Here is a 25885-nt window from a genome sequence, read left to right on the forward strand (position 1 = left end):
CTCGCTTTCTCTCTCTCCTTTATCTTGCAGGAGCATGCTGTTCCCATCAGTGGCGTATGCTTGGACTTGCTGAGTGATCCCGACGGGGGCATCATCACAGTGAGTGGTTGCACCACAGGGCCCCGACGCAGCTCTGCTGATGAGACCAACACCACTGCATCTCTCACAGACACTTCTCTACGGCCCCTCTGGCCTATCATGCTCTAGCTATCMATATCGCAAGCATTTGTCATATGCAAACAAAGATGGAAGAGATGGGTATTTGGAGAGAAACAAGACGGAATCATACTTGTTTTATGTATAGCAACTCGTTTTAGATATAAACACAACTCCTGCTTCGTCAGCATGTATTCTGAGGCATTGAAAAGATAAGATTAGAACACGTGTAAGAAAACAGCAATCTCAAGGGGCTAAAAACTATTCWGAACGTATCTCGAACATACAGTGCATTCGGAAAGTATTCAGACCCSTTGACTTCTTCCACAGTTTGTTACATTACAGCCTTATTCTAAAATGGATTATAAACTGGGTGGGTCGAGCCMTGAATGCTTATTGGCTGACAGCCATGGTATATCAGACCGTATACCACGGGTATGACAAAACACTTATTTTACTGCTCTAATTACGTTGGTAACCAGTTTATAATAGCAATATGGCACCTCGGGGGTTTGTGATATATGGCCAATATTAATAAAAAAATGTATTTAACCTTTATTTACTTAGGCAAGTCAGTTAATAACAAATTCAGCATACCCCAGACAACGCTGGGCTAATTGTGCCGATGTGATGCAGCCTGGATTCAAACCAGAGACTGCAGTGACGCCTCTTGCACTGAGATGGAGTGCCTTAGGCCTCTGCGCCACTCGAGAGCCCAAATATACCACGGCTAAGGACTGTGTCCAGGCACACACCCTCGGGCCTTATTGCTTAATTAAATCAAAAAATGTTCCTCATCAAAACACACAATACCCCAAAATAGCAAAGCGAAAACAGGTGTTTAGAAATGTTTGCAAATGTATAAAAAAATGTAAAACAGAAATACTTATTTATATAAGTTTTCATACCCTTTGCTATGAGACACGAAATTGAGYTCAGGTGCATCCTGTTTCCATTGATCATCCTTGAGATGTTTCTACAACTTGATTGGAGTCCACCTGTGGTAAATTCAATTGATTGGACATGATTTGGAAAGGCACACACCTATCTATATAAAGTCCCACAGTTGACAGTGCATGTCAGAGCAAAAACCAATCCATGAGTTCGAAGGAATTGTCCGTAGAGCTCCGAGACAGAATTGTGTCGTGGCACAGATGTGGGGAATGGTACCAAAACATTTCTGCAGCATTGAAAGTCCCGAAGAACACAGTGGCCTCCATCATTCTTAAATGTAAGAAGGTTGGAACCACCAAGACTCTTCCTTGAGAAGGCCGCCTGGCCAAACTGAGCAATCGGGGGAGAAGGGTCTTAGTCAAGGCCAAGAACCCGATGGTCACTCTGACAGAGCTCCAGAGTTCCTCTGTGAAGATGGGAGAACCTTCCAGAAGGACAACCRTCTCTGCAGCACTCCACCAATCAGGCCTTTATGGTAGAGTGGCCAGACGGAAGCCTCTCCTCRGTAAAWTGCACATGACAGCCTGCTTGGAGTTTGTCAAAAGGCACCTAAAGGACTCTCAGACCATGAGAAAGAAGATTCTCTGGTCTGATGAAACCAAGATTGAACTCTTTGGCCTGAATGCTAATCGCCCGGTCTGGAGGAAACCTGGCACCATCCCTACGGTGAAGCATGGTTGTGGCAATCTTCAATATAGAAATGCTACCAATTTTATTTTATTGAAGCTTGTTACACATGATGGAGTCATGCATGATTCACCGAATTATATTTTGAAAGAGGAAGTAAAGTACTTTAAGAATATGTTTTCATTTCAGTCTCCTCCATGTCCACTAACTGAAAATAATTGTATGGATTTTTTCCCTAATAATAATGTAAAATTAACATCTGTACAGAAAGACTCATGTGAAGGCCAAATTACAGAGGAGGAACTTCTTGATGTAATTAAAGCCTTTAAGGCTGGGACAACTCCAGGGCTCGGATGGCATACCAGTGGAAGTATACAAACCTTTTTTGATGTACTCAGAGGACCGTTATTAGCATGTTTTAACCACTCCTATATAAATGGTAGATTATCAGACACGCAACAAGAAGATCTGATATCATTATTACTGAAACAGGACCCAAGTGATATATATAAAGATCCAGTCCATTTAAATAATTGGAGACCTCTTACACTTCAGTGTTGTGATGCAAAAATCCTAGCAGAATGCTTGGCGCATAGAATTAAAAAAGTATTGTCAGATATTATTCATCCTAATCAGACAGTTTTTTTTACATGGACGATACATTGGAGATAATATAAGACAAGTACTGGAAACAATAGAATACTATGAAATATCGGGGACACCAGGCCTGGTTTTCATAGCTGATTTTGAAAAGTCCTTTTGATAAAGTACGACTGGAGTTTATATGTAAATGCTGAATATTTGAATTTTGGGGAATCTCTTATAAAATGGGTTAAGTTATGTATAGTAACCCCAGGTGTAAAATAGTAAATAATGGCTACATCTCAGAAAGTTTTTTAAACTATCTAGAGCATGGGTGTCAAACTCTGGTAATTATATTTGGCCCGCGAGACAATACCAAATTACTACTAGAGCTGGCCGCCGGTATTATACAGCGCATTCACCGCTAATACTACGAATCCCATAATGCTCTGCTGTTGTTTTGCGCGCCAATCAGGACAGGACCCAGAAACGCCGCTCCTCTGTGACAGTAGTCATAGCAACATAGACGCTACAACTGTCAGCGCGCTATCCCTTCCCAAAAATGGCGAAAAGAAAGGCAGAAAACAGGAGCTTTCTGGACAAGTGGGAGGCAGAATGTCTGTTTACATATGTAAAAGACAAACCTGTTTGTCTTGTTTGTGGAGTCAACGTGGCTGTAAGTAAGGAGTACAACATTAGACGACACTATGAAACGAAACACCATGACAAATACAAGACTGGACATGACTCAAAGGAGCCAGAAAGTAGAGGAGATGAAAAGAAGTTTTGGTTTCACAACAGAATATGTTCAAAAAAGCCACATCACAAAAGTGAGGCTGCTGTAAAGGCTAGTTATATAGTGGCAGCAGAGATCGCAAAATCAGCCTGGCCCTTTAATGAGGGAGAGTTCGTGAAAAAGATTAGATCAGTGTGCATAATTAACGTTTTCTTTGTGCACTTTTTCTTGTACAAGGCATGGGCTTGAATGGTTGATTGATTTATTATCATTTATTTTGTAAAATTATTAGCCAGTGGAAAAAGTTTAAAAAGTTTATTTGGTATTTAAATCAGAAGGCTGCAAATAAGAAAGAGGCATACGATTTTTATTTAAATTTTATTTATTTAATAATGTAATGACCCGGCTGGGTCATAAAGGAAAAGAGAGGTGTGCAGGTCAGAACACAGGTTTATTCATAAACTGGGCTATTGTTCGGCACAACCCACGCCGCCTAAATGCCGAACGTACACATATTACCCTGTCGGGTCAAGAGTCACTCTCATAGGAACAGATCAAGGCACGAACAGAAGAGAGAGAACAATGAGACAGTAATCCTATTTATGCTTTCCAAATCCGCGGTATTACCCATCATACCCCCCAACCTTTCCATCTGTCCTGACATATTTAACCCTGCTAGTAGCCATGGGAACCATAACACACCACACCACAGAACACAATACCGGCATACAGTACATAGTCCCCCCCCGCCCCTATCTCAAACCCTAGCCCCTAGGGTTACACAACAAAATCCTTAAAACGACCCGGAGGTCGCATCAGTCTCTTGGGCCTCCCCGTGACTCTCAGCGGTGGCCCCCAGAACGCTCCTCTTGCCCCAATGTCATTTCCAGCGCCTCCGAAGAAGCAGCCCCCTCCCCAGGCTCAGGTTGCGCTAGAGTCTCCTCGTTAGACTGTTCCCGTGGGCTCACATCAGAGCCCTCCCTCCCATTCCCTACCGTTTTCCTCCCTCTGTAGGGTGCCAATCGATCCCGGTGGACCACCACCTTCCTGTCCGTGGGGGAACCTCCACCCGGTACGTCACCTCCCCCACTCTCTCTATCACCAGACACGGCCCCACCCATGCACTGTCCAGCTTTGGGCACCGCCCTTTTGCGCGTGGGGTTGTGAAGCCACACACATTCTCCCGCTCCAAAGTGCCTCCCCTAGCGCGCGAGTCGTAGTGGCGCTTTTGGCGCACCCCTGCGTTTTCGAGTGTCTTCTTGCGAAGGTGTGAGCCGCTCTAACCGGTTCTGCAGACGACACACATAGTTCGGGCCAGGCAAACCCCGTCGTCATTATCAGGAGGGTGGCCAAACGTCAGTTCGGCTGGGGTGCGCAACTCACGACCTAACATTAGTAGTGTGGGAGCACGCAGTCGATTCTTGAACAGCCGACCTACACGCCATAAGAATAACGGTAAGTGGGTGTCCCAATCTCTCTGGTGTTTTGAGGTAACGATGGCCAGCTGCTGTGCTAATGTTCTGTTAAATCTTTCCACCAGCCCATCACTCTGGGGTGAAGCGGAGTAGTGCGCGTCTTCTCGCGCCTAACCGTCTACACAACTCTGAGAACACCCGTGACTCGAAGTTTCTTCCCTGGTCGCTGTGAATAGACTGTGGCACCCCAAACTGACTGATTATTCCCCCACCAACGCATCAGCTACTGTCCCCGCCTCCTGGTCTGGGAGAGCGTAAGCCTCCGGCACTTGGTGAAGTAGTCCATGGCGGTTAGAATCCACCTGTTACGCTGTCTGTGGTTGGAAACGGCCCTACTATGTCTACCCCCAGTCTCTCCATGGGCTCCCTACTGGGAATTGTTTGTAGGAGGGCGTGTGACTGACCTGGAGGTCCCTTTTTAGCAGCACACTCGTCGCACTGCCTACAAAAGTCCTCAACATCCCTCCTGTGCCTTGCCCAATAGAGCTTTTACGCATGCGCTTTAACGTTTTGGAGACCCCAAAATGCCCTGCGCCTACTCCCCATGAAGCTGCTGTAACACGCTCCCCTGCAGCCTTTTGGGCACCACTACCTGCCACGTAATTTCTCCAGTCGCTGCTTTTTCCACCCCTCTGGAGCACCCCCTCAGCCACTCTAAGGACTGTGAATTTAGCCACAGTCCTTTGGTGACTGGTGATAGAGGGGCTACTTCCCCCCACGGCGGTCGTCTTCTCTCTTCCACCCACCGCAGCACAGGACGAGCTCTGCGTCTCCTCTCTGGCGACGCCTACATCCCCAACGTCCACAGCCTCAAGCTCCCGGCACTCTGTCACACTCAGCTGACTCACCGTGGCGGTGACTCCCTCCTCCCTGCACAGTTCTCTCTCTCGCTCCACCCGTTTTGCGCAGTACCCACAGCCATCCTCAGCACACGGGCGGGGACAAGGCGTCTGCATTGCTGTGGCGAAGGCCGGCTCTGTGTCCACCTGGAAGTCGTAGGGTTTGCACTGCTCCAGCCAGCGGCAATCTGACCCTCTGGCTCCTTGAAGGAGAGAAGCCACTGCAGGGCGGAGTGTCCGTCCGGACCACAAACGGCAGCCCCCCAGGTAGTACTTGAAATGGCGTACTGCTGCCACGACAGCCAAAAGCTCTCTCCTTGTCACGCAGTAGCGTTTTTTCAGCCTTATCAAAAGTTCTGCTGTAATAAGCTACTACGTGTTCCCATCAGGGCACCGCTGAGCCAGCACAGCCCCCAAGCCCTCATTGCTTGCGTCGGTGTCCAGGATGAACGGACGGTTCGGGTCTGGTGAGGCAGGACAGGGGCCTCCATCAGGGCACGTTTGAGGGCCTCAAACGCCCGCTGGTGCTCTTCGGTCCACTGAAAAACAGTGTCCTCCTTGAGAAGGTGGTTCAAAGGAGCCGCTACCCCCGCAAACCCCTTCACAAACCTACGATAGTAGATGCCAGCCCCAGGAAGCTCTTACCTCTTTTTTCCCCCTGGAACTGGCCACCCCTCACAGCTCTACTTGTCTGGAATCGTGCTGATGCCCTCACCACCCAGCTGATGCCCAGGAACGCCACTCCCTTTGCATGAAATGGCACTTTCCCGGGTGTAATTTTAGCCCCGCCCCCGAGATCCTCTCCAACACTCGCCTAATTGCCCCCAGTGCCCCCTCAAACGATGTGCCGTGCACAATATGTCGTCTAGACACAACACACTCGTCTCTCGGAACCCCGCCAGCACTCTGTCCATGAGCCTCTCAAAGGTGCAGGAGCATTACAGCCGCCGAAGCACAGCACCTTGAACTGCCAATGGCCCCTATCCGTGGAGAAGGCCGTTTTTTCACGTGCCCCTGGCGAGAGGGCACCTGCGTGACTGCGCAGATCAAGGGAGGAGAACACGAACCTCTGCGACAGACTCATCACTGTGGCGCGCTACAGCAGTCAATTGAGGATAAGATCTTTAGTGTGACGATTTAGCCCCTTATCACACAAACCTAAGTTTACCCTTTCTTAGGCACCATGACGACCGGCGGGACCAGGGCTATTGATGGCTCAATGAAATCAGCCGCAACATGTCACATGTCTAAGTACAAGTAGTGTGGTCTGCTCGGCTGCTTCCCTCCTGAAGCAAGGGAATACGACGGGGGCCGAATTTTAATGGGTCGGGCGTCCCCATGTCTATTCGTGCTGGACTAGGTGCGTTTGTCCTACCTCATCTTCCCCCAAGCGAAGCTATCTTTAAAGTCAACAGCAGCTGCTTTAACTGTCTCTGTTGTCCCTCATCCAGACCTGACAGTTCTTCAGCCACACAGCCTCGACGCGTCGATAGCTTCCTCTTCCCCCGTCGGGCTGATGGGGTGAAGGAGCCAGTGTATTTTGGGCTACTGGGTGGCGCGTGGCTGCTGCTTGCACATGATGGGGAGTGAAGGCCGTCGCCGCCGGAGAATAGCTGCTGGGATGGCACAACAACCAAGGAAGCAGCCGGGATGACCGGTGGAGTCTCTGCAAGCTTGGAGGAAGATTGGCGGACAGCCCTGCCCCCTGCTGGCCTCCGAAGGCGACATTCCCACTGTGGCCCCCGACAGCCTCAAAGTGCCCGACGCTAAGTCCAACTGAGCCCCACAGTTTTTCAAAAAAGTCATTCCAGTATAAGGGGTCCTGCACCGGCTGCTACCACCACCGGACACCCACATTCTCCTGTCCCCACGGTCCCAGATAGCTGACATTCCCTAACATGGGGGCTAGCTCCCCGTGAAAGTCTTGTAGCTGGACAAGGTCGGCTCACCGCACCCAACAGGTAGTATGTCTGTGCTCACCAGGGTTACTGTAGAGCCGGTCGACCAGGGCCAAACCATTCCACCCCCTCTACCTTGACGATTGACATTGCAGAAGTCCCAAGGTGGTACGTCCCACCACAACTACAGGACTAGGAACCCGGCGGCAGCTACACCTGGGAAGAGCAGGTCCCCACCCTCTTGTCCTGCGCTGTGGTACCTTCTTTGCTTACAGTGGGTTCGGGGGCGGGGGGTGGGCCCGCGCAGCCCCTGCGACGCGAACCGCTGTCGTTTCCCTGGTGACGGGGAATCTGTCACACTCTCGCTGAATAGTGGCAGGCTGGCACAACCCCAGCAGACAATAGGAGCTGAGCTGACACTGTCGACGTTGCCTGGAGCCCCTCTCCATGACAAGCGAAGCAGTCTGACTAGCCCGCCAATCGTCAACACTCCGTTTTGTGACCCCTGGCACCCCAGCCACCGCTGCTCTCACCTCTGGTTGACTGGCGACTTCCACTCTCACTCCCTCACCCCAGATCAGCTCTCTTCCTGGCTATTCACTGCAGCCCGCAGAGATGGTGGGTCCGCCATCTGACATGCTTACCCAGTTCGGTGGAAGAGCGCGTCTAATAAAACTGTCCCGTGCAGCTCGTCTCTGCACCCCAATCGCAATAGTTGCATAAGCCCGCTGTCAGGCTCAGAATTATCACTTGCCAACGCCTTTAATGATTCCCCTGAAGTCTCTTTTTGTACTCAGTTCAATCCGCGCATGTTGGCTGCGCGTCGCTGCCGAAACGGCCCCCAATGCCTCCACTAGCGCACCAATAGTCGTCCCTTTCGTCCGGGGCTAGCGTTAGCAGGCATTCCGACGCCTCCTCTGCAGGCTCAGGGCAGCTGTACGCTTTCGCTCGTATACCACCTCCCGGCTCTAGCCAACAACTCAATTGAGTGAAAAAAACGTCCCATTTACCTTGTCCATTGAACTTTGGTAGTTTAGCCGCTACCGTGGCTAATGGAATAGGTCGCCGCATCTCTGTTTACCTTAGCAGGCCCAGCCTTTCCGCACCCGGTGACGTCGATATCCCCTCGCCGTGACGTCTGCTCTCGAGCGGTGTGAAGGAACCCGCAGTTCTGCCATCTTGCTGACTGACAATTTAACTCCCGCCATGTGACTCTCCAGCCTTCCTACGGCAGTCGCCACCTGACCCTCCCGACCGGGTACCCCCGAGCCCACAACGGACACTTTGTCCGACTCTTCCTTAATTTTCCGCCTCGCCCCAAGCATCATGACCGTAGATGCGAGTCACGCTAACGCCAACCCGGCCTATACTGAACAGCTAACTCGCCTAGTCTCTATCCCGTAGTTCGAAAGCACTTCTGACACCAATGTAATGACCCGGCTGGGTCATAAAGGGAAAAGAGACGGACTCTAGGTGTGCAGGTCAGAAAACAGGTTTATTCATAAACTGGGCTATTGTTCCGGCCACAACCCACGCCGCTAAATGCCGAACGTACACAATATTACCCTGTCGGGTCAAGAGTCACTCTCATAGGAACAGATCAAGGCACGAACAGAAGAGAGAGAACAATGAGACAGTAATCCCTATTTATGCATTTCCAAATCCCGCGGTATTACCCATCATACCCCCCCAACCTTTCCATCTGTCCTGACATATTTAACCCCTGCTAGTAGCCATGGGAACCATAACACACCCACAACCACAGAACACAATACCGGGTCGTTACAATAAATTAATGCCATTGATGTGTTTTTTCATTTGAAATTCGATYTTGCATGTCTCCACTATTAAATTATATATTGTATGGTAATAAGCGATGCTTGTTCCATATTCAATGTTAAAGCAAAACTTGTTTGGGTCACTGGGTATTTGAGTTTGACACCCCTGATCTAGAGGATTAAAACAAGGTTGTCCACTATCGGCATATCTATTTATTATTGCCATCGAAATGTTAGCTGTTAAAATTAGATCAAACAATAATATTAAGGGATTAGAAATCCGTGGCTTAAAAACTAAGGTGTCATTGTACGCTGATAATTCACAATTAGAATCTCTCCACGGCCTCATAGAGGATCTAGATACTTTTGCTATCCTCTCTGTATTAAAACCAAATTATGATAAATTACGTATTGGATCACAAAAAWWTTTAAATTGTACATTACCGTGTAGTTTACCAATTAAATGGTCTGACGGAGATGTTGACATACTCGGTATACAAATCCCAAAAGAAAGAAATGATCTCACTCCAATACATTTTTATAGAAAGTTAGCAAAAATAGATAAGATGTTGCTAACATGGAAAGGAAAATACCTGTCTATTTGTGGAAAAATCACCCTGATTAACTCTTTAGTCATATAACAGTTTACCTATTTGCTTATGGTTTTGCCTACACCTAGTGACCTGCTTTTTAAATTATATGAACACTGGTTCTCTAGTAAATTAGTAGGAACGTCTCATCCTATGTTCAAGAATGGCCTTTTTTCCCTTTATTCAGATTACACCTGCTCACTTTCGGTTGTTTGAAAAGAAAATAATCTCCAAAATATCGTTATTTTTTAAACAAGCCTTAGAARGTTGGTTGCAATTTCAGTTTAATCCACCTGAAAAGACAGAACAAATAATACAACAGATATTGTGGTTAAACTCAAATATACTAATTGATWAAAAAAAACGTATTTTTCGAAGAAATGTTTTTAAAAAGTATAATTTTAGTGAATGATATCATAAGTAGGACTGGTGGAGTTATGTAACACATGCAGCTAACACAGACATATGGAAATGTCTGCTCTACCCAAAATTACACCCAACTAATTGCAGCATTAGCACAAAAATGGAAGAGGCAAGTAGAAGGGGGGAAAAGTAAGGAACTTGTATGTCGGCCCTGCATTAAAGAACATAAATGGTTAAAGAAAAGTGTGATAAATAAAAACATACCAATTTCATTTAAGGACCAAAAAACTGACAGCTGTGCCATATAAATTGCAAAATAGCTTGGGGAAGAGATTTTCGATGTACCCATTCCATGGCTCAATGGTTTAATGAATTGATACGCAAAAAACGCCGGAATTCAAAACTTCAAAACGGATTCAAAATTACTATACAAAATTCTTGCAACCAATAGAATGTTATACATATGGGGGATACATCTTCCCAGCTCTGTAGATTTTCCTGTGAGGAGGCAGAGTCATTAGATCATTTATTTTTGGTATTGTCCATATGTAGCTCGTTTTTGGTCACAGGTCCAGGAATGGCTGAAGAATTGCAACATTTGCCTAGAACTAAACGCTGCAGATAGCAATATTGGGTGATTTGAAAAAAGCCATAGTCAATCAATCAATAATATAATTATTTTAGCAAAAATGTTTATTTTAATTTAACAATCTGTAGAAAGCTATGAGAATAGAAAGGTTTAGTATTTTGTGAAGCATCACAGCACAGTTGAAAAATATATGGCAAATAGAAATCCAATATGGATGATGTTGAGAGATAGATGGGAGGGGTTGAATGGAGCTTAAGGGTGGGACTAATAACAAGATAACCAAATGTAAAACATACGGGGTCTGTAAAATGTATATACAGTAGGTTCAGAAATGTTTGTGAAATAGCACAGTTACAAAGAAATCCAACTGGATGGACATCAGAAATAAAGGAAGGACTAAAACAACAAAATATAACTATTGTAAAATAGATTGTGTCTGTAAAATGTGTATAAGAATGTATACAACTGAAGGTAGAAGCCTAAGTGTTACTGTTTATTAGTTTACTCCAATTGGGGGAAGGGTGGTAGGGTTTGCGGGGAATAATACTGTTGATTTATTTAAAACAAAAACAAAAAATAACTCATTTGGAACTTAGGACGCCACAGAAGAAGTTGTTTAACGAGTTGCCATCTCCCAAATTAAACTCTAGATRATCTAAGTTACTTATTAATCATTACCTCATATCAGTCTCATTCTGAACAGTCTTAACCTTCTTGGATCTGCAAGAACCCCAACCTTGAGCATTATTTACTAGCTAACTAAATAATAACACAGAATACACATACACACTTACATGAGACAAAGGTCCCTAGTGGACTGACAAGATATGGCGGCTTATTACACAGAGATGGAGAATGGGGTGGGGAAAATAGAGATAGAGAAAAAGGGGACATTTATCGTGGATACATTCTAGGACTGTCCTCACATTACTCATATACCTTGCACACAAACCGCCGCCCATTTGGAAAACAAATTATAATGAATGTATTTACGTGTTGAAAGCCGTTCGTTCATCGTTTATCTCGGTCGGAACCAATCCCTCTCGGAAAGTTGTTTCAGTGAGCCTTTCCTTTGGACCACTTGTACATGCTCTGATTGTCCACCAGAGGTCACAATGTCCTTCTTCTTAGTTGCCCGGTCTCCAATGGGCTGTTTCCTAAGAACAGCTACTTAGCCTTACCAGTGATTGTCTGAGAGGGGAGTTTTCTTCTCCTCTTCCTCGGGTAGATAGTCAAAGTTCCAAAACAACTTTACACGCACAGCTGCAGACCGACGGTGTCCTGGTCTGGTAAGTTCATTTTCTTCACCTCGTGTTGAGAGTTTCAGAGTTTCTAACCATTTCAATGTGTGGACCACGGTCTCACATCTTTCTGGTCTGATATGTTAATTCTTAGCCAGTCCTTTTAAGCACTCTGGTCAAAAAGGGCGGTTCCATCACACTGACATGCTTTTCTGACATCACTCGGGGCGTGGCTACTTAATGTGCAAAGGACATWAAAAAAAATGTGTCTCATTAGAAAACCAAAATCACATTACTATTTTCACATCAGATTGGATGAAAACTTGATGGCTAAAGAGGTTTCCTTCCTAAGTTACAGTATTTGGTTCACACAGTTTTTAATAACATCACAAAATGACAAATAATATGACATTCATTTTCTACATCTACCCACTGACCATTTCCCACATTCGGGTGTTATAAATTTTGTTCCAAAGTTCGCTTTTTGGACGTTAGAGTTTTGGGATGGCAAAGGTATTCCTTTGGTTGATACAAAGAAGCCAAGAGAGTTCTTTGCTGCATACAATTTACAACCGGGCATGAGGTGTCACAAAACCCCCACATCAATCCCTCCTCCCCTCTGCGGGTGAGAGGGGTCTGGTAGAAGTTGATCCATTGAAAACCTGATCTTTGGATCCTCACAGGAGAGTCATGACAACACACAGCCAAGACAATGCAGGAGTGGCTATAGGACATGTCTCTGAATGTCCTTGAGTGGCCCAGCCAGAGCCAGACTTGAATCTGATCGAACATCTCTGGAGAGACCTGAAAATAGCTCTCCAGCAACGCTCCCCATCCAACTTGACAGAGCTTGAGAGGATCTGCAGAGAACAATGGGAGGAACTCCCCAAATACAGTTGTGCCAAGCTTGTAGCATCATACCCAAGAAGACTCAAGGAAGTAATGGCTGCCAAAGGTGCTTCAACAAAGTACTGAGTAAAGAGTCTGAATACTTACGTAAGTGTGATTGTTTTTTGCAAAAATGTCTAAAACCTGTTTTTGCTTTGTCATTATTGGGTATTGTGTGTGTATATTGAGAGAAATGAGAGAAAAAAACGATTTAATCCATTTTAGAATAAGGCTGTAACGTAGCAAAATGTGGAAAAAGTCAAGGGGTCTTAATACTTTCCAAATGCACTGTACATTCCCAAGACGATCTCTCTCTCTCGCTCGCTCTCTCGCTCTCTCTCTGTGTGTGTGTGCGTGTGACATTCAGTGTGACATTAAGGATCTCTCTCTCTGGGTCAGTAAATGTGACAGAATATCAGCAGCAGGTGTTGATGACTGCTCTGTTTCTTTCCCCACTCACTTTGTTTCTTTTCCCACTGACTGCATATTGTTCTTTCTCTTGGCCTCAGAGAGCCACAGGTTTGCTGAGTAAAGTGCTCCCACAGTCCACCGCTGCTACTGAAGACGCCGTGCAGAGAGGAGTCGTGGGGACAATGCGGAGGCTACTGAAAGTAATGCCAAGCATCATTTATTGCCTTTTTTTATGATATTTCTTTTAGGTGATCACTGCCTGCCCGATTCAAGAGGCCTTTTCCCCTTCTTTCCTTTCCACAGCTTCTTGATAAAATTATAAATATGTGTTATATGGACTGATATAAAGTATTCTATATACTGTATATGGTGTGAAAGAAATCGTTTTATCTTGCCATGCAGGGATCAGGGAAGACCACCACTAAATATTTGATCAAGACCCTCACAGTGTGCACGGCAATCAGTCAAACGGCTCAGGAGGAGTGGGTGAAATGTGATAAAAGTAAGATGCATGTATGATGCATTGGTGTTGGTTTTTGAACTAGTGTGTTATGTGAAAGATGCTAAATAACAAAAACAGATATTGTATTATAAGATGTGTGCTCACACATGCGTGTGTGCGTTGGTTTGTGTGTATGAGCATGTCTGTTTTTATTTTGTTTGTATGTGCCTGTGTGTGTGTGTGTGCTTTAGTCTGTGAGTGTACGTGATTACATTGGGCAACTTTTATTTTGTCCTACTCATCAGGACTTCACACCCTGAGGAGGCTCCTGGGCCCCAGCAGTGAAGAGGCAGTGGCAGGGAACGCTGCCCTGTGCCTGGGCCACTGCCTGGGGGTGCGGGGGGCAGCCAGCAGCCTCCTGGGCACCGACACTGTCCTGCTCTTGCTCCGCCATGCTGCGGGCGACGCCAAGAGAAGTGCTGTGCAGCAAAATTCTGCCATCACTCTGGGGAAGCTGTGTAAAGCAGAGCCCAGGTAATTGCTGTGTTAATTAATCACAGGTGCACCTATGCTTACACACACACACGCACCCATACACACACACATGCAGGCACATGCACCCACACACACTCCTCAACATCTCAGCTCTTACACTGGCATAACGCAGTTATTTATATTTGAGAACCTTATCTTCCATACATTCGTAAAAATATATATATTTTTTACTCCATACATTTTGGAGACACCCAAAAGTACTCGTTACATTTTGAATGCTTAGCAGGACAGGAACATGGTCCAATTCACGCACTTATGAAGAGAACATCACTGGTCATCCCTACTGCCTCTGACCTGGCGGACTTACTAAACACAAATGCKTTGTTTGTAAATTATGTCTGCATGTTGTGCTGTGCCCCTGGCTTTCAGTACATTTTTAAAATGTGCCATCTGGTTTGCTTAATATAAGCCATTTGAAATGATTTATACTTTTACTTTTGATACTTAAATATATTTAAAACCAAATACTTTTAAACTTTTATTCAAGTAGTATTTTACTGGGTGACTTTGACTTTTACTTCAGTCATTTTACAGTATATTAAGGTATCTTTTCTTTTACTTAAGTATGGCAATTGAGTACTTTTTCCACCACTGAGATTATAGCCTACCGATCGCTGTCCATCAAATCAACGTTTATAGCTCCAATAGTGCAGTAATACCTAGCAATACAAAATAATACACACATAATTCCAAAATTAAGAAATATCAGAACGAGCAATGTCAGTATCCGGAATATACAGTACTAGTCAAAAGGTTGGACACACCTACTCATTCAAGTGTTTTTCTTTATTTTCACTATTTTAAACATTGTAGAATAATTGTGAAGACATCACAACTATGAAATAACACATATAGAATCATGTAGTAACCCMMAAAAAAAAGTGTTAAACAAATCAAAATATAATTTATATTTGAAATTCTTCAAAGTAGCCACCCTTTGCCTTCATGACAGCTTTGCACACTCTTGGCATTCTCTCAAACAGCTTCACCTGGAATGATTTTCCAAAAGTCTTGAAGGAGTTCCTACATATGCTGAGCACTTGTTGGCTGCTTTTACTTCACTCTGCGGTCCAACTCATCCCAAACCATCTCAATTGGGCTGAGGTCGGGTGATTGTGGAAGCCAGGTCATCTGATGCAGCACTCCATCACTCTCCGTCTTGGTCAAATAGCCCTTACACAGCCTGGAGGTGTGTTGGGTCATTATCCTGTTGAAAAACAAATGATAGTCCCACTAAGCGCAAACCAGATGGGATTGAGTATCGCTGCAGAATGCTGTGGTAGCCATGCTGGTGTGTGCCTTGAATTCTAAATAAATCACTGACAATGTCACCAGCAATGCACCCCCACACCATCACACCTCTTTCTCCATGCTTCACGGTGGGAAATACACATGCATAGATCATCCGTTCACCTACTCTACATCTCACAAAGACACAGCGGTTGGAACCAAAAATCTCTAATTTGGACTCATCAGACCAAAGGACAGATTTCCACCTGTCTATTGCCATTGCTCGTGTTTCTTGGCCCAAGCAAGTCTCTTCTTATTGGTGTCCTTTAGTAGTGGTTTCTTTGCAGCAATTCGACAATGAAGGCCTGATTCACGCAGTCTCCTCTGCAATTTCTGAGCCTGGTAACTCTAATGAACTTATCCTCTGCAGCAGAGGTAACTCTGGGTCTTCCTTTCCTGTGGCGGTCCTCATGAGAGCCAGTTTCATCATAGCGCTTGATGGTTCTTTACATTTTCTGCATTGACTGACCTTCATGTCTTAAAGCAATGATGGACTGTCGCTTCTCTTTGCTTATTTGAGCTGTTCTTGCCATAATATGGACTTGGTATTTTACCAAATAGGGCTATCTTCTGTATACCACCCCTACCTTGTCACAACACAACTGATTGGCTAAAATGCATTAAGAAGGAAAGAAATTCCACAAATGTAATTTTAACAAGGCACACCTATCAATTGTAATGCATTCCAGGTGACTACCTCATGAAGCTGGATGAGAGAATGCCAAAGTGTGCAAAGCTGTCATCAAGGCAAAGGGTGACTACTTTGAAGAATCAAAAATATTTTTGTTGAACACTTTTTTGGTTACTACATAATTCCATATGTGTTATTTCATAGTTTTGATGTCTTCACTATTATTTCCACAATGTAGAAAATAGTAAAAAATAAAGAAAAACCCTTGAATGAGGAGGTGTGCTTCCAAACTTTTGACTGGTACTGTATGTATAATGTTTTTTTATAGACGGTACGGACAGTATATTCATAGAGAACGTGTTTACAGCAGTTCTTATATAGGTGTTCCCAATGTTTTGGACACTTAGACTCAGTATACATATGATGTTTGTAAAACAGTATATAAATATTAAAGTGATCAGTGTTCAATGACTCTATGTACATAGGGCAGCAGTCTCTAAGGATCAGGGCAGGGTACTGGGTGGAGGCTGGTTAGGGGTAAACAGTCTGATGGCCTGGAGATAGAAGCTGTTGTCTTTGGTTCCCAGATTTGATGCACCTGTACTGTCTCTGCCTTCTAGATGGTAGCGGGGTGGACAGGCCATAGCTCGGGTGACTGAGGTCTTTGATGGGCTTCTTGGCCTACCTTTTCGCCCGGTGCTGTAGATGTCCTGGAGGGTAGGCTGTGTGCCCCCAGTGATGTGTTGGGCTGACCGCAGCACCCTCTGGAGAGCACTGCAGATGCAGGCGGTGTAGCTGCCCTACCAGGTGGTGATACAGCCCAGAGTGTTCTTGATGGTGCATCTGTAGAAGTCTTAGGGGCCAAGCTGTATTTCTTCAGCCTCCTGAGGTTGAAGAGGTGCTATTGTGCCTTCTTCACCATGCTGTCGGTGTGGAGGGACCATTTCAGGTCCTCAGTGATGTGCACGCCACGGAACTTGAATCTTTTGACCCTCTCGACTGGGGGAATGCTCTCTCTGCTTTCTCCTTATTTGTTGACGTTGAGGGAGAGGTTATTTCCCTGGCACCACTCCGCCAGGGCTCTCACCTTCTCGCTGTAGGCTGTCTAGTCGTTGTTGGTAATCAGTCCTATCACTGTTGTGTCGTCAGCAAACTTGATGATTGAGTTGGCGATGTGAGTGGCCAATCAGTCATGGGTCAGGAAGTCTAGGACCCAGCTGCACAGGGCGAGGTTCAGACCCAGGGCCCTGAGCTTAGTGATGCGCTTTGGAGGGCACTATGGTTTTGAATACTCAGCTGTAGTCAATGAACAGCATTCTTACATAGGTATTTATTTTGTCCAGGTGGGATAGGGCAGTGTGCAGTGCAATGGCGATTGCGTCATCCATGGGTCTGTTGGGGCGGTATGCAAATTGTAGTGGGTCTAGGGTGTCGGGTAAGGTGGAGGTGATAAGATCCTTAACTAGCTTCTCAAAACACTTCATGATGACAGAATTGAGTGCTACGATAGTCATTTCGTTCAGTTACTTTTGCTTTCTTGGGTACAGGAACWATGGTGGACATCTTGAAGCAAGTGGGGACAACAGACTGGGATATGAAGAGATTGAATATGTCCGTAAACACTCCAGCCAGCTGGTCTGCACATGGTCCGGGGACGCGGTTTGGGATGCCGCCTGGGCCGGCAGCCYTGCGAGGGTTAACGCCTAAACGACTTACTCACGTCGGCCATGGAGAATGAGAGCACACAGTCCTCGCGAGAAGCAGTTTGATGTTGTTTTCCTCAAAGCAGGCAAAGAAGGTGTTTAGCTTGTCTGGCTGGTTTTCCTTTTATAATCCATGATTGTCTGGAGTCCCTGCCACATATGTCTCGTATCTGAGACTTTGAATCTGCGACTCCACTTCGTACCTTGGATGTCGTTTTGCCTCTTTGCCTTACGGAGGTCAGAGCTGGTCTGTTTGTACACGTCCATGTTCCCAGTCGCCTTGCTATGGTTAAATGCGGTGGTTTGCGCTTTCAGTTTTGCTCAAATGTTGCCATCTATCCACGTTTTTTTGGTTTGGATAAGTTCTAATCGAACAAAGTCACTGAGTCCGTGTATACGTCGATACTATTTCTGGAACATTTACCCAGTCCGCGTAAATCAAAACAATCTAGAAGAATATATTCCCGATTGGTCAGACCAACGTTGAACAATCCTTACCACAGGTGCTTCCTGCTTAAGTTTTAGCCTATGGTTGGAGAAGAGCAGAATGGAGGTGTAATATGATTTGCCAAAGGGACGGCAGAGGAGGGCCTTGTAGTCGTCCCGGAAGGAGGAGTAGCAATGATCCAGAGTCCTCGATGCGCGTGTAGCACAATAGATGTGTTGATAGAATTTCTGTAGCATTTTCCTCAGATTTCCTTTATTTATCCATGGTGCTGAAATTGTGAAATGTCTATGCGGCTGCCTAACGAATTGACGATAGGCTTTCTGTGGTGCCATGGCACGTAGCCATAGCTTTACTTTAGCTAATGTATAAATGTTTATTGGGAGGCCAATTTGGTCGTCATTTTGTCATGTTAAGTCTAACATTTCACAAAGTTATACACACGAAGCTATGCTGCCATTTAGACAGCTGGCTGGCAGGAATAATGTAATTACTTGTAATTTAAAGTTGGAAATTCAAACATTGACGATTGTAAAATACATTTTCGATGCAACAGCATACCAATGAGCTACAGTACCAAAATACTTTTTTGAATATACAACTGTCCTGTATAGCCTATCTGACCCTGCATGACATGAGCCATCCCCACACTCTCTCCCAGCTTTGATAGAACGTTGTTGTGCGTAGAACCAGTCTATTAATCCCAAATTATAGTCAGTCCACCCTCAAAACTTGCTTACCAGGGATTGTTTTATTATGCAGTATAGCCTACTATCTACAGCTAGGCTACATATTGTATGTAGCTCCTAATTAACTGCTTTTAATAAACCTTCAGAAAAATCACACATCAAATAGCCTAACAATGAGGGAAAAAGTAGTCGACTTTAGGATATATTCAGCCGCTATTTATTGTTGAACTCAACAGGTTTCAAGGTAAATTAAATGAAATCGAACTTCAGAGACTTCTCTGGTCTCCTGAAGTCCTCCTTCCTGCTTCTGCGCTTGTCTCTTTCTTTATTCTATCTTGAGGCCTATAGTAGCTACAGTATGCGACAGCATCGCCTTGCGTTTTTCTGTGGGCAAATGTTTTCATCACGGCCTGTAGGTCCAGGTTGCCGGCCCGACTGTTTTCTATACCGAGTATTGCCAACCAAGACCGTCATTACTGAGACATTGTGCATTATATGTCACTTTTGCGCTGCACACATTTTAAACTTAGTCTTGAATGATGCATGCTAAGAYACACAATTCAAATGCAAGGTCACCAGCTTGAACAAAATCGCAATCTGCTTTTTTTTGTTCAAGCCCTCAGGAAGTGTTGTCAGCTAAAGATGATCATCTGTTTGCATCGGCCAATTTATTGGCTGTTCAGTATCCAGACGACTTGTCCCCAGAGCTTCCTACACAGTTACAGTAATCTCTTTCTGTAGCATGTTGAGGCCGGCAATTATGAGAGGCTCAATCAAAGGTGTTGCAGAACTGCTGTATTCGAAGCAGCGCTCTCTTCTGCCCAGTCTCCCTGATGTTGCTAAGGCAATCAAGCTGTTTTTAAATCATCCCTGTAACTGTCGCTTCTGCGGAGAAGCCTTCATTAGAAATGTACATAAAACACCATGCCATTACACACAAATATATAACCTTCATTTCGACATATAGGCTACTGGCCTAACTGTTACTCTCTAAGATACAATGCAAGGTGTTGACATACGTATGGGATTAAGAACAACGTTGTAGCGAATTCAAAGGGCTCCATGAAAGGGACTGATTAATGTAACTCCATTTCTCTTCGCAGCCAGTAACGGTAACAAGAGAGGGAACTTCATTCGGTGTCCTGACAACGCACCACGGCCGTTAGAATGGTGTTGCTTTGGGGATACCGCGTGCGTGTGTGTGTTTGTGTGTGCAGTACAGTGACGCCTGTTAAATATGTATTTACTCATAACGTGATGCAGCCATCACCATGCTTGAAGAGTAGTACCCCCCCACACACACATCTGCATACACACACAGCCCACCCATCTCTACCTATGTATTTAACCATCCAAGTCTGTGTGGTTCCTCCTGAAAAGACCCTATCTCTGGCACAACCTCTTCCAGGTCCTAATACTTATAATAATATGGGTAGTATGTGCTAAAAGAGCAAGGATTTTCTTGTTACTAAAGCCAATTCTAAAGTATAGTTTCACCAGGTCATCTAATGAAGGTATTTTAACGGTGGCGCGCACACAGCAACAGGGAGCCATTCTCAAAATAAAATGTTGGGTTTATTCTCAAAATATTGTCACTTTATTCTCGAGATATTGTCACTTTTTTCTCGAGATATTGCCACTTTATTTTCGAAATATTGTCACTTTTTTCTCGAGATATTGCCACTTTATTTTCGAAATATTGTCACTTTATTCTCGAGATATTACCACTTTATTTTCGAAATATTGTCACTTTATTCTCGAGATATTGCCACTTTATTTTCGAAATATTGTCACTTTATTCACGCTATTTTATTTAGACTTTATTCTCAGGATATTTCAGGTTTTTAAAGTACTCTCCGTGCCCCCCCCAAAAATCCAAGTACTCTTTTTTTTAAATTCACTTTGCCCTAATACTCTTACGTACAGGTAGTGTGTCAACCTCTGGCTCATTCTTTATGCTGTTCTGTTCTCGTTTGCCTGCAAATACTGTGAGTGGAAATAAGCGAGTAAGTATCCCTTAAAAGTTATTTGTAATAAATATAATTTATTTAGGATAACATTTTAAACAGAACTCTATCTTGTTTAAAACACAATTGAACAACATAACTTAATACTGAATGTACACACAATTCCTCATAATGTCAAACTGGAATTATGTTTTTAGACATTTTAACAAAATGCATTAAAAATGAAAAGCTGAAATGTGAATTGAGTTCAACCCCTTTCTTATTTCCTTTTTTTTTTTTTTACCTTTATGTAACTAGGCAAGTCAGTTAAGAACAAATTCTTAATTACAATGACGGCCTACCCGGGGAACAGTGGGTTAACTGCCTTGTTCAGGGGCAGAACAACAGATTTGTACCTTGTCCGCTCAGGGATTCGATCCAGCAACCTTTCGGTTACTGGCCATACGCTCTAACCTTATGGCAAGCCTAAATATGTTCAGGAGTAAAAATGTTCTTAACAAGTCACATAATAATGTGCATGGACTCACTCTGTATGCAATAAGAGTGTTTAACATGACTTTTTAATAACTATCTCATCTCTGTACACCACACATACAATTATATGTAAGGTTCCTCATTCGAGCAGGGAATTTCAAACACAGATTCAACCACAAAGACCAGGGAGGTTTTCCAATKCCTCACAAAGAAGGGCACCTATTGGTAATAAAAAAAGCAGATATTGAATATCCCTTTGAGCATGGTGTGTCACGCCCTGATCTGTTTCACCTGTATTTTGTCTCCACCACCCTCCAGGTGTCACCCATCTTCCCCATTATCCCCTGTGTATTTATACCTGTGTTTTCTGTCTGTTGCCAGTTCGTCTTGTTTGTTCAAGCCTAACAGCACTTTGTCTCAGCTCCTGTTTTTCCCTAGTCTCTCTTTTTCTCATCCTGGTTTTTGACCTTTGCCTKTCCTGACCCTGTACCCGCCCGGCTGACCACTGCCTGTCTCTGACCCTGAGCCTGCCTGCCGTCCTGTACCTTTGCGCCACCTCTGGATTACCGACCTCTGCCTGACCTGACCCTGAGCCTGCTTGCCGTCCTGTACCTTGGCCACTGCTCTGGATTATCGACCCCTGCCTGCCTTAACCTGTCGTTTGCCTGCCCCTGTGGTTACATAAACATTGTTACTTCACACAGTCTGCACTTGGGTCTTACCTTGATTCCTAATAGTACGAACTGGCCATGACTGACCCAGCAGACTTGGACCAGCTCCGCTACACCATCTCCTCCCAAGGATCCACCATTGGTACACACTAGGAGATGCTTCGTGGTCTGATGGAAGGGTTCCAGGAYGTGGCCGAACGTCACGACCTAGCATTGTACGCTTTGTGGSAGCAATTCAGTGTGCTGTCTACTAGGCAGCCTACCACGATGGTAACCTCCCAGCCCCTCAGTAACCCGGCTGGTAGTAGCGCCGTCACCCCGGTTTCCCGGGAACCCCGCTTACCTTCCCCGGAGCGCTACGATGGAGATTCCAGAACCTGCCGGGCCTTTCTCTCCCAGTGCTCCCTCGTTTTCGAGCTGCAGCCTTCTTCGTTCCCCTCGTACCGCTCGAAGATAGCGTACATTGTTATGCTGATGTCCAGGAGGGMACTCACCTGGGCCACGGCGGTGTGGGAGCAACAGTCCGCCGTCAGCCTCAGTCTGGAGGTATTCGTGGTGGAGGTGAGAAAGGTTTTTGAGACTCCGGTGTCCGGGAGAGAGGCTGCCCGGGAAGTTACTCCAGCTTTGGCAGGGCTCCCTCAGTGTGGCAGACTACGCGGTGGAGTTCCGCACGCTGGCAGCAGAGGGTACCTGGAACCTGGAAGCGCTGTTCAACACGTTCCTGCACGGATTATCGGCGGTGGTAATGGATGAGCTTGCAGCCCAGGAACTACCGACGGAGCTCGACTCACTCATCGCCTTAACCATCCGGATCGATGGATGGTTACGGGAACGTAGGAGGGAGAAGGGGTCTAATTGCGGTCCCAATCGCTCACTCAAGGATCCCACCTTGCATCTGATGAACTCCGGAAGTCCCTGATAGGTTCTGAGCTTACCCGAGTTCCTCCAAGAGCCTCCGAAGACTGCCGAGTTGCCTCTTCCCGAGCCGATGCAGCTCGGCAGGGCTAGGCTGCCTCCAGCCGAACGCGTACGCAGACTGAACACCCAGAGTTGTCTGTATTGTGGTTCTGTCGGTCATTATGTGTCTACCTGTTCCTTCAAGTGACCCAGCTCATTCGTTGGAGTGTGTACTCTGGTGGGTCTTAAAGATAATTGTTCTTCTCCCCTTACTCGCCCCCTTCTCCATGCCACCCTGCTGTGGGGTGACCAGTCCAAGTCTCTCCAGGTAYTCATCAACTCGGGGTCCGATGTGAGTCTAATGGACGTGGTTACATAAACATTGTTACTTCACACAGTCTGCACTTCAATACACCCAGTGACTACAAAGATACAGGTGTCCTTCCTAACTCAGTTGCCTGAGAGGAAGGAAACCGCTCAGAAATTTCACCATGAGGCCAATGGTGACTTTAAAACAGTTACAGTTTAATGGCTGTGATAGTAGAAAACTGAGGATGGATCAACAACATTGTAGTTACTCCACCTAACTAACCTAAATGACAGAGTGAAAAGAAGGAAGCCTGTACAGAATAAAAATATTCCAAAATATGCATCCTGTTTGCAATAAGGCACTTAAGTAATACTACAAAAAATGTGTCAAAGAAATTAACTTTTTGTCCTGATTACAAAAAGCAAATCCAAAACATCACTGAGTACTGCTCTTCATATTTTCAAGCATGGTGGTGGCTGCATCATGTTATGAGTATGCTTGTCATCGGTAAGGTCTAGGGAGTTTCATAGCATAAAAAGAAACAGAATACAGTTATAAGCACAGGCAAAATCCTAGAGGAAAACATGGTTTAGTCTGCTTTCCTACAGACACTGCAAAGAAATTCCCAAAGAAGGACCTTTATGTCCTGAATAAAAAGCGTACAGTTTTGACTTCAATCGGCTTGAAAATCTATGGCAAGACTTGAAAATGGCTATCTAGCAATGATCAACAACCAACTTGACAGAGCATGGAGAATTTTGTGAATAGAATAATGTGCAAATATTGTACAATCCAGTTGTGCAAAGCTCTTAGGACCCAGGAAGACTCACCACTGTAATCACTGCCTAAGGTGATTCTAACATTTCTGTATTTCATTCTCAGTAAATTAGCTTAATTTTTTTTTTTAAACATGTGTTCCCTTTGTCACTCTTTTGACTTCCCATGACAACATCCAATTCAGGGGAGAGAAAAGAATAGAATAGGTTCACCCAAAGGTCAACCTAGAGGGACATCATTTTGTTTGCTTACATGAATCTTGTCTGTTTTTGTTTCTAGGCATATGGCAAAACTCAGAGAACTTCACGGATTGGAGATACTCCACTCCTGTATGAAGCTGATCACATGAGTCTCTCCAACTGACCCCAAAAAAGGCTCCCAGTCTTTTTATATCCCTTTCTTGTGCGTGAAAACAAAGTTCACATATGCCATTTGGAAATGACACCTTTCATTCAGCGTATCACGCTTAACATATCCCGAGGCGGATTTTTTTTTAAGTAGCTGTTTCTTAAGCCTTTTTTATTGTAGCACGGTTTTATATCCCATGTACCCCCCTGTGTTCTGTTGTGTATTATGACAGGTTGCCCAAGGACAATGTAGCTATGGTTTTTAATTTTCTGTTATGAAACACTAACTAGTAAATGAAAAAGTTCCTCCCTCCCAGCTGGCGTAATATTTAATATGTAAAGTTTAACTTCAAACAGCGTTTAAGATGTTCGGATAGCTAAGTAGAGTGCACTCTATTAAAAAAGTCATTATTTTAAATTGGATTTAGTTGTTCTTTGCATTTTGTACACAAACAAGGTCATAAACATTAGCAAAGTGTTCAGTTACGTCAAGTTGGCTAGTTCACCCTCTGAATGGCACACATACTGTACACAATCCATGTCTCAATTGTCTCCAGGCTTAAAAATCCTTCTTTAACATGTCTCCTCCCCTTCATCTACACTGATTAGAGTGGATTTAACAGGTGACATCAATAAGGGGTCATAGCTTTCACCTGGATTCACCTGGTCAGTCTATGTCATAGAAAGAAAAGGTGTTCCTAAAGTTTTGTACACTCAGTGTACGTCACTCAGCCATTTCCTAACATACAGTGGGGTTCAAAATTATTGGCACCCTTGATAAAGAGAAGCAAAAAATACTTTATCAAATAAATCATACAAATACTGAGCTATTTTGTATTCTCAATTTAAAAAAATATTGAGAATATTATTTTATACTAATACAATTGCTCAGAGAAAGATTTTGTTTAACATGTAATATGTGTATTCTCAAAAAGATAGGGGAGAACATTGTCACTGTGTCACGTTCCTGACCTGTTTTCTTTTGTCTTGTATTTATTTAGTTGGTCAGGGCGTGAGTTGGGTGGGTTTGTCTATGTGTGATTTTCTATGTTGGGATTTTGTGTTCGGCCTGGTATGATTCTCAATCAGAGGCAGCTGTCAATCGTTGGCCCTGATTGAGAATCATACTAAGGCAGCCGGGGTTTCACGTGTGTTTTGTGGGTGTTTGTTCCTGTGTCAGTGTTTGTGCCACACAGGACTGTTTCGGTTTTGTCACGTTTGTTGGTTGTTTTGTATTTTGAAGTGTTTTGTTGACTTTCATTAAATAATGAACACTAACCRCTCTGCGTTTTGGTCCTCTCCTTCTGTCAGCGAGGACAGCCGTTACACACTGCTAAGTTTAGTATTTAGTCATTTTTATTATAAATTGAGAATAGAATATGTTTCTTTACATTATTGTGGATGCTACCATGATAACGAATAATACTGAATGAATTGTGAGTACTGACGAGTGAGAAAGTTCCAGAAGCACAAAGAGCATACACCCAAGTCATGCTAACCTCTCATCATTAACAGTAATAGGGAGGTTAGCATGTCATGGCCTTATTATTTTTATACCTC

At 44.6% G+C, this 25885-nt stretch overlaps 1 protein-coding gene across 2 annotated transcripts in view; it reads left to right on the forward strand.

The window, feature by feature from the left end:
* The window catches only part of ttc12 (tetratricopeptide repeat domain 12), a 51842-nt gene extending 26262 nt beyond the window's left edge, over positions 1-25580 (forward strand). For both annotated transcript variants that reach the window (XM_023967283.2, XM_023967284.2), the window contains 5 exons: positions 31-99; positions 13226-13327; positions 13530-13629; positions 13875-14103; positions 24258-25580. In XM_023967283.2, coding sequence (XP_023823051.1) covers positions 31-99; positions 13226-13327; positions 13530-13629; positions 13875-14103; positions 24258-24327 — 570 coding nt within the window. In that variant the 3' untranslated portion in view covers positions 24328-25580. The remainder of the gene's footprint in view (positions 1-30; positions 100-13225; positions 13328-13529; positions 13630-13874; positions 14104-24257) is intronic.
* The last annotated feature ends 305 nt before the right edge of the window (positions 25581-25885 follow it).

This window comes from Salvelinus sp. IW2-2015, linkage group LG22 (assembly GCF_002910315.2).
Source record: "Salvelinus sp. IW2-2015 linkage group LG22, ASM291031v2, whole genome shotgun sequence".
NCBI classification, from domain to species: Eukaryota; Metazoa; Chordata; class Actinopteri; order Salmoniformes; family Salmonidae; genus Salvelinus; species Salvelinus sp. IW2-2015.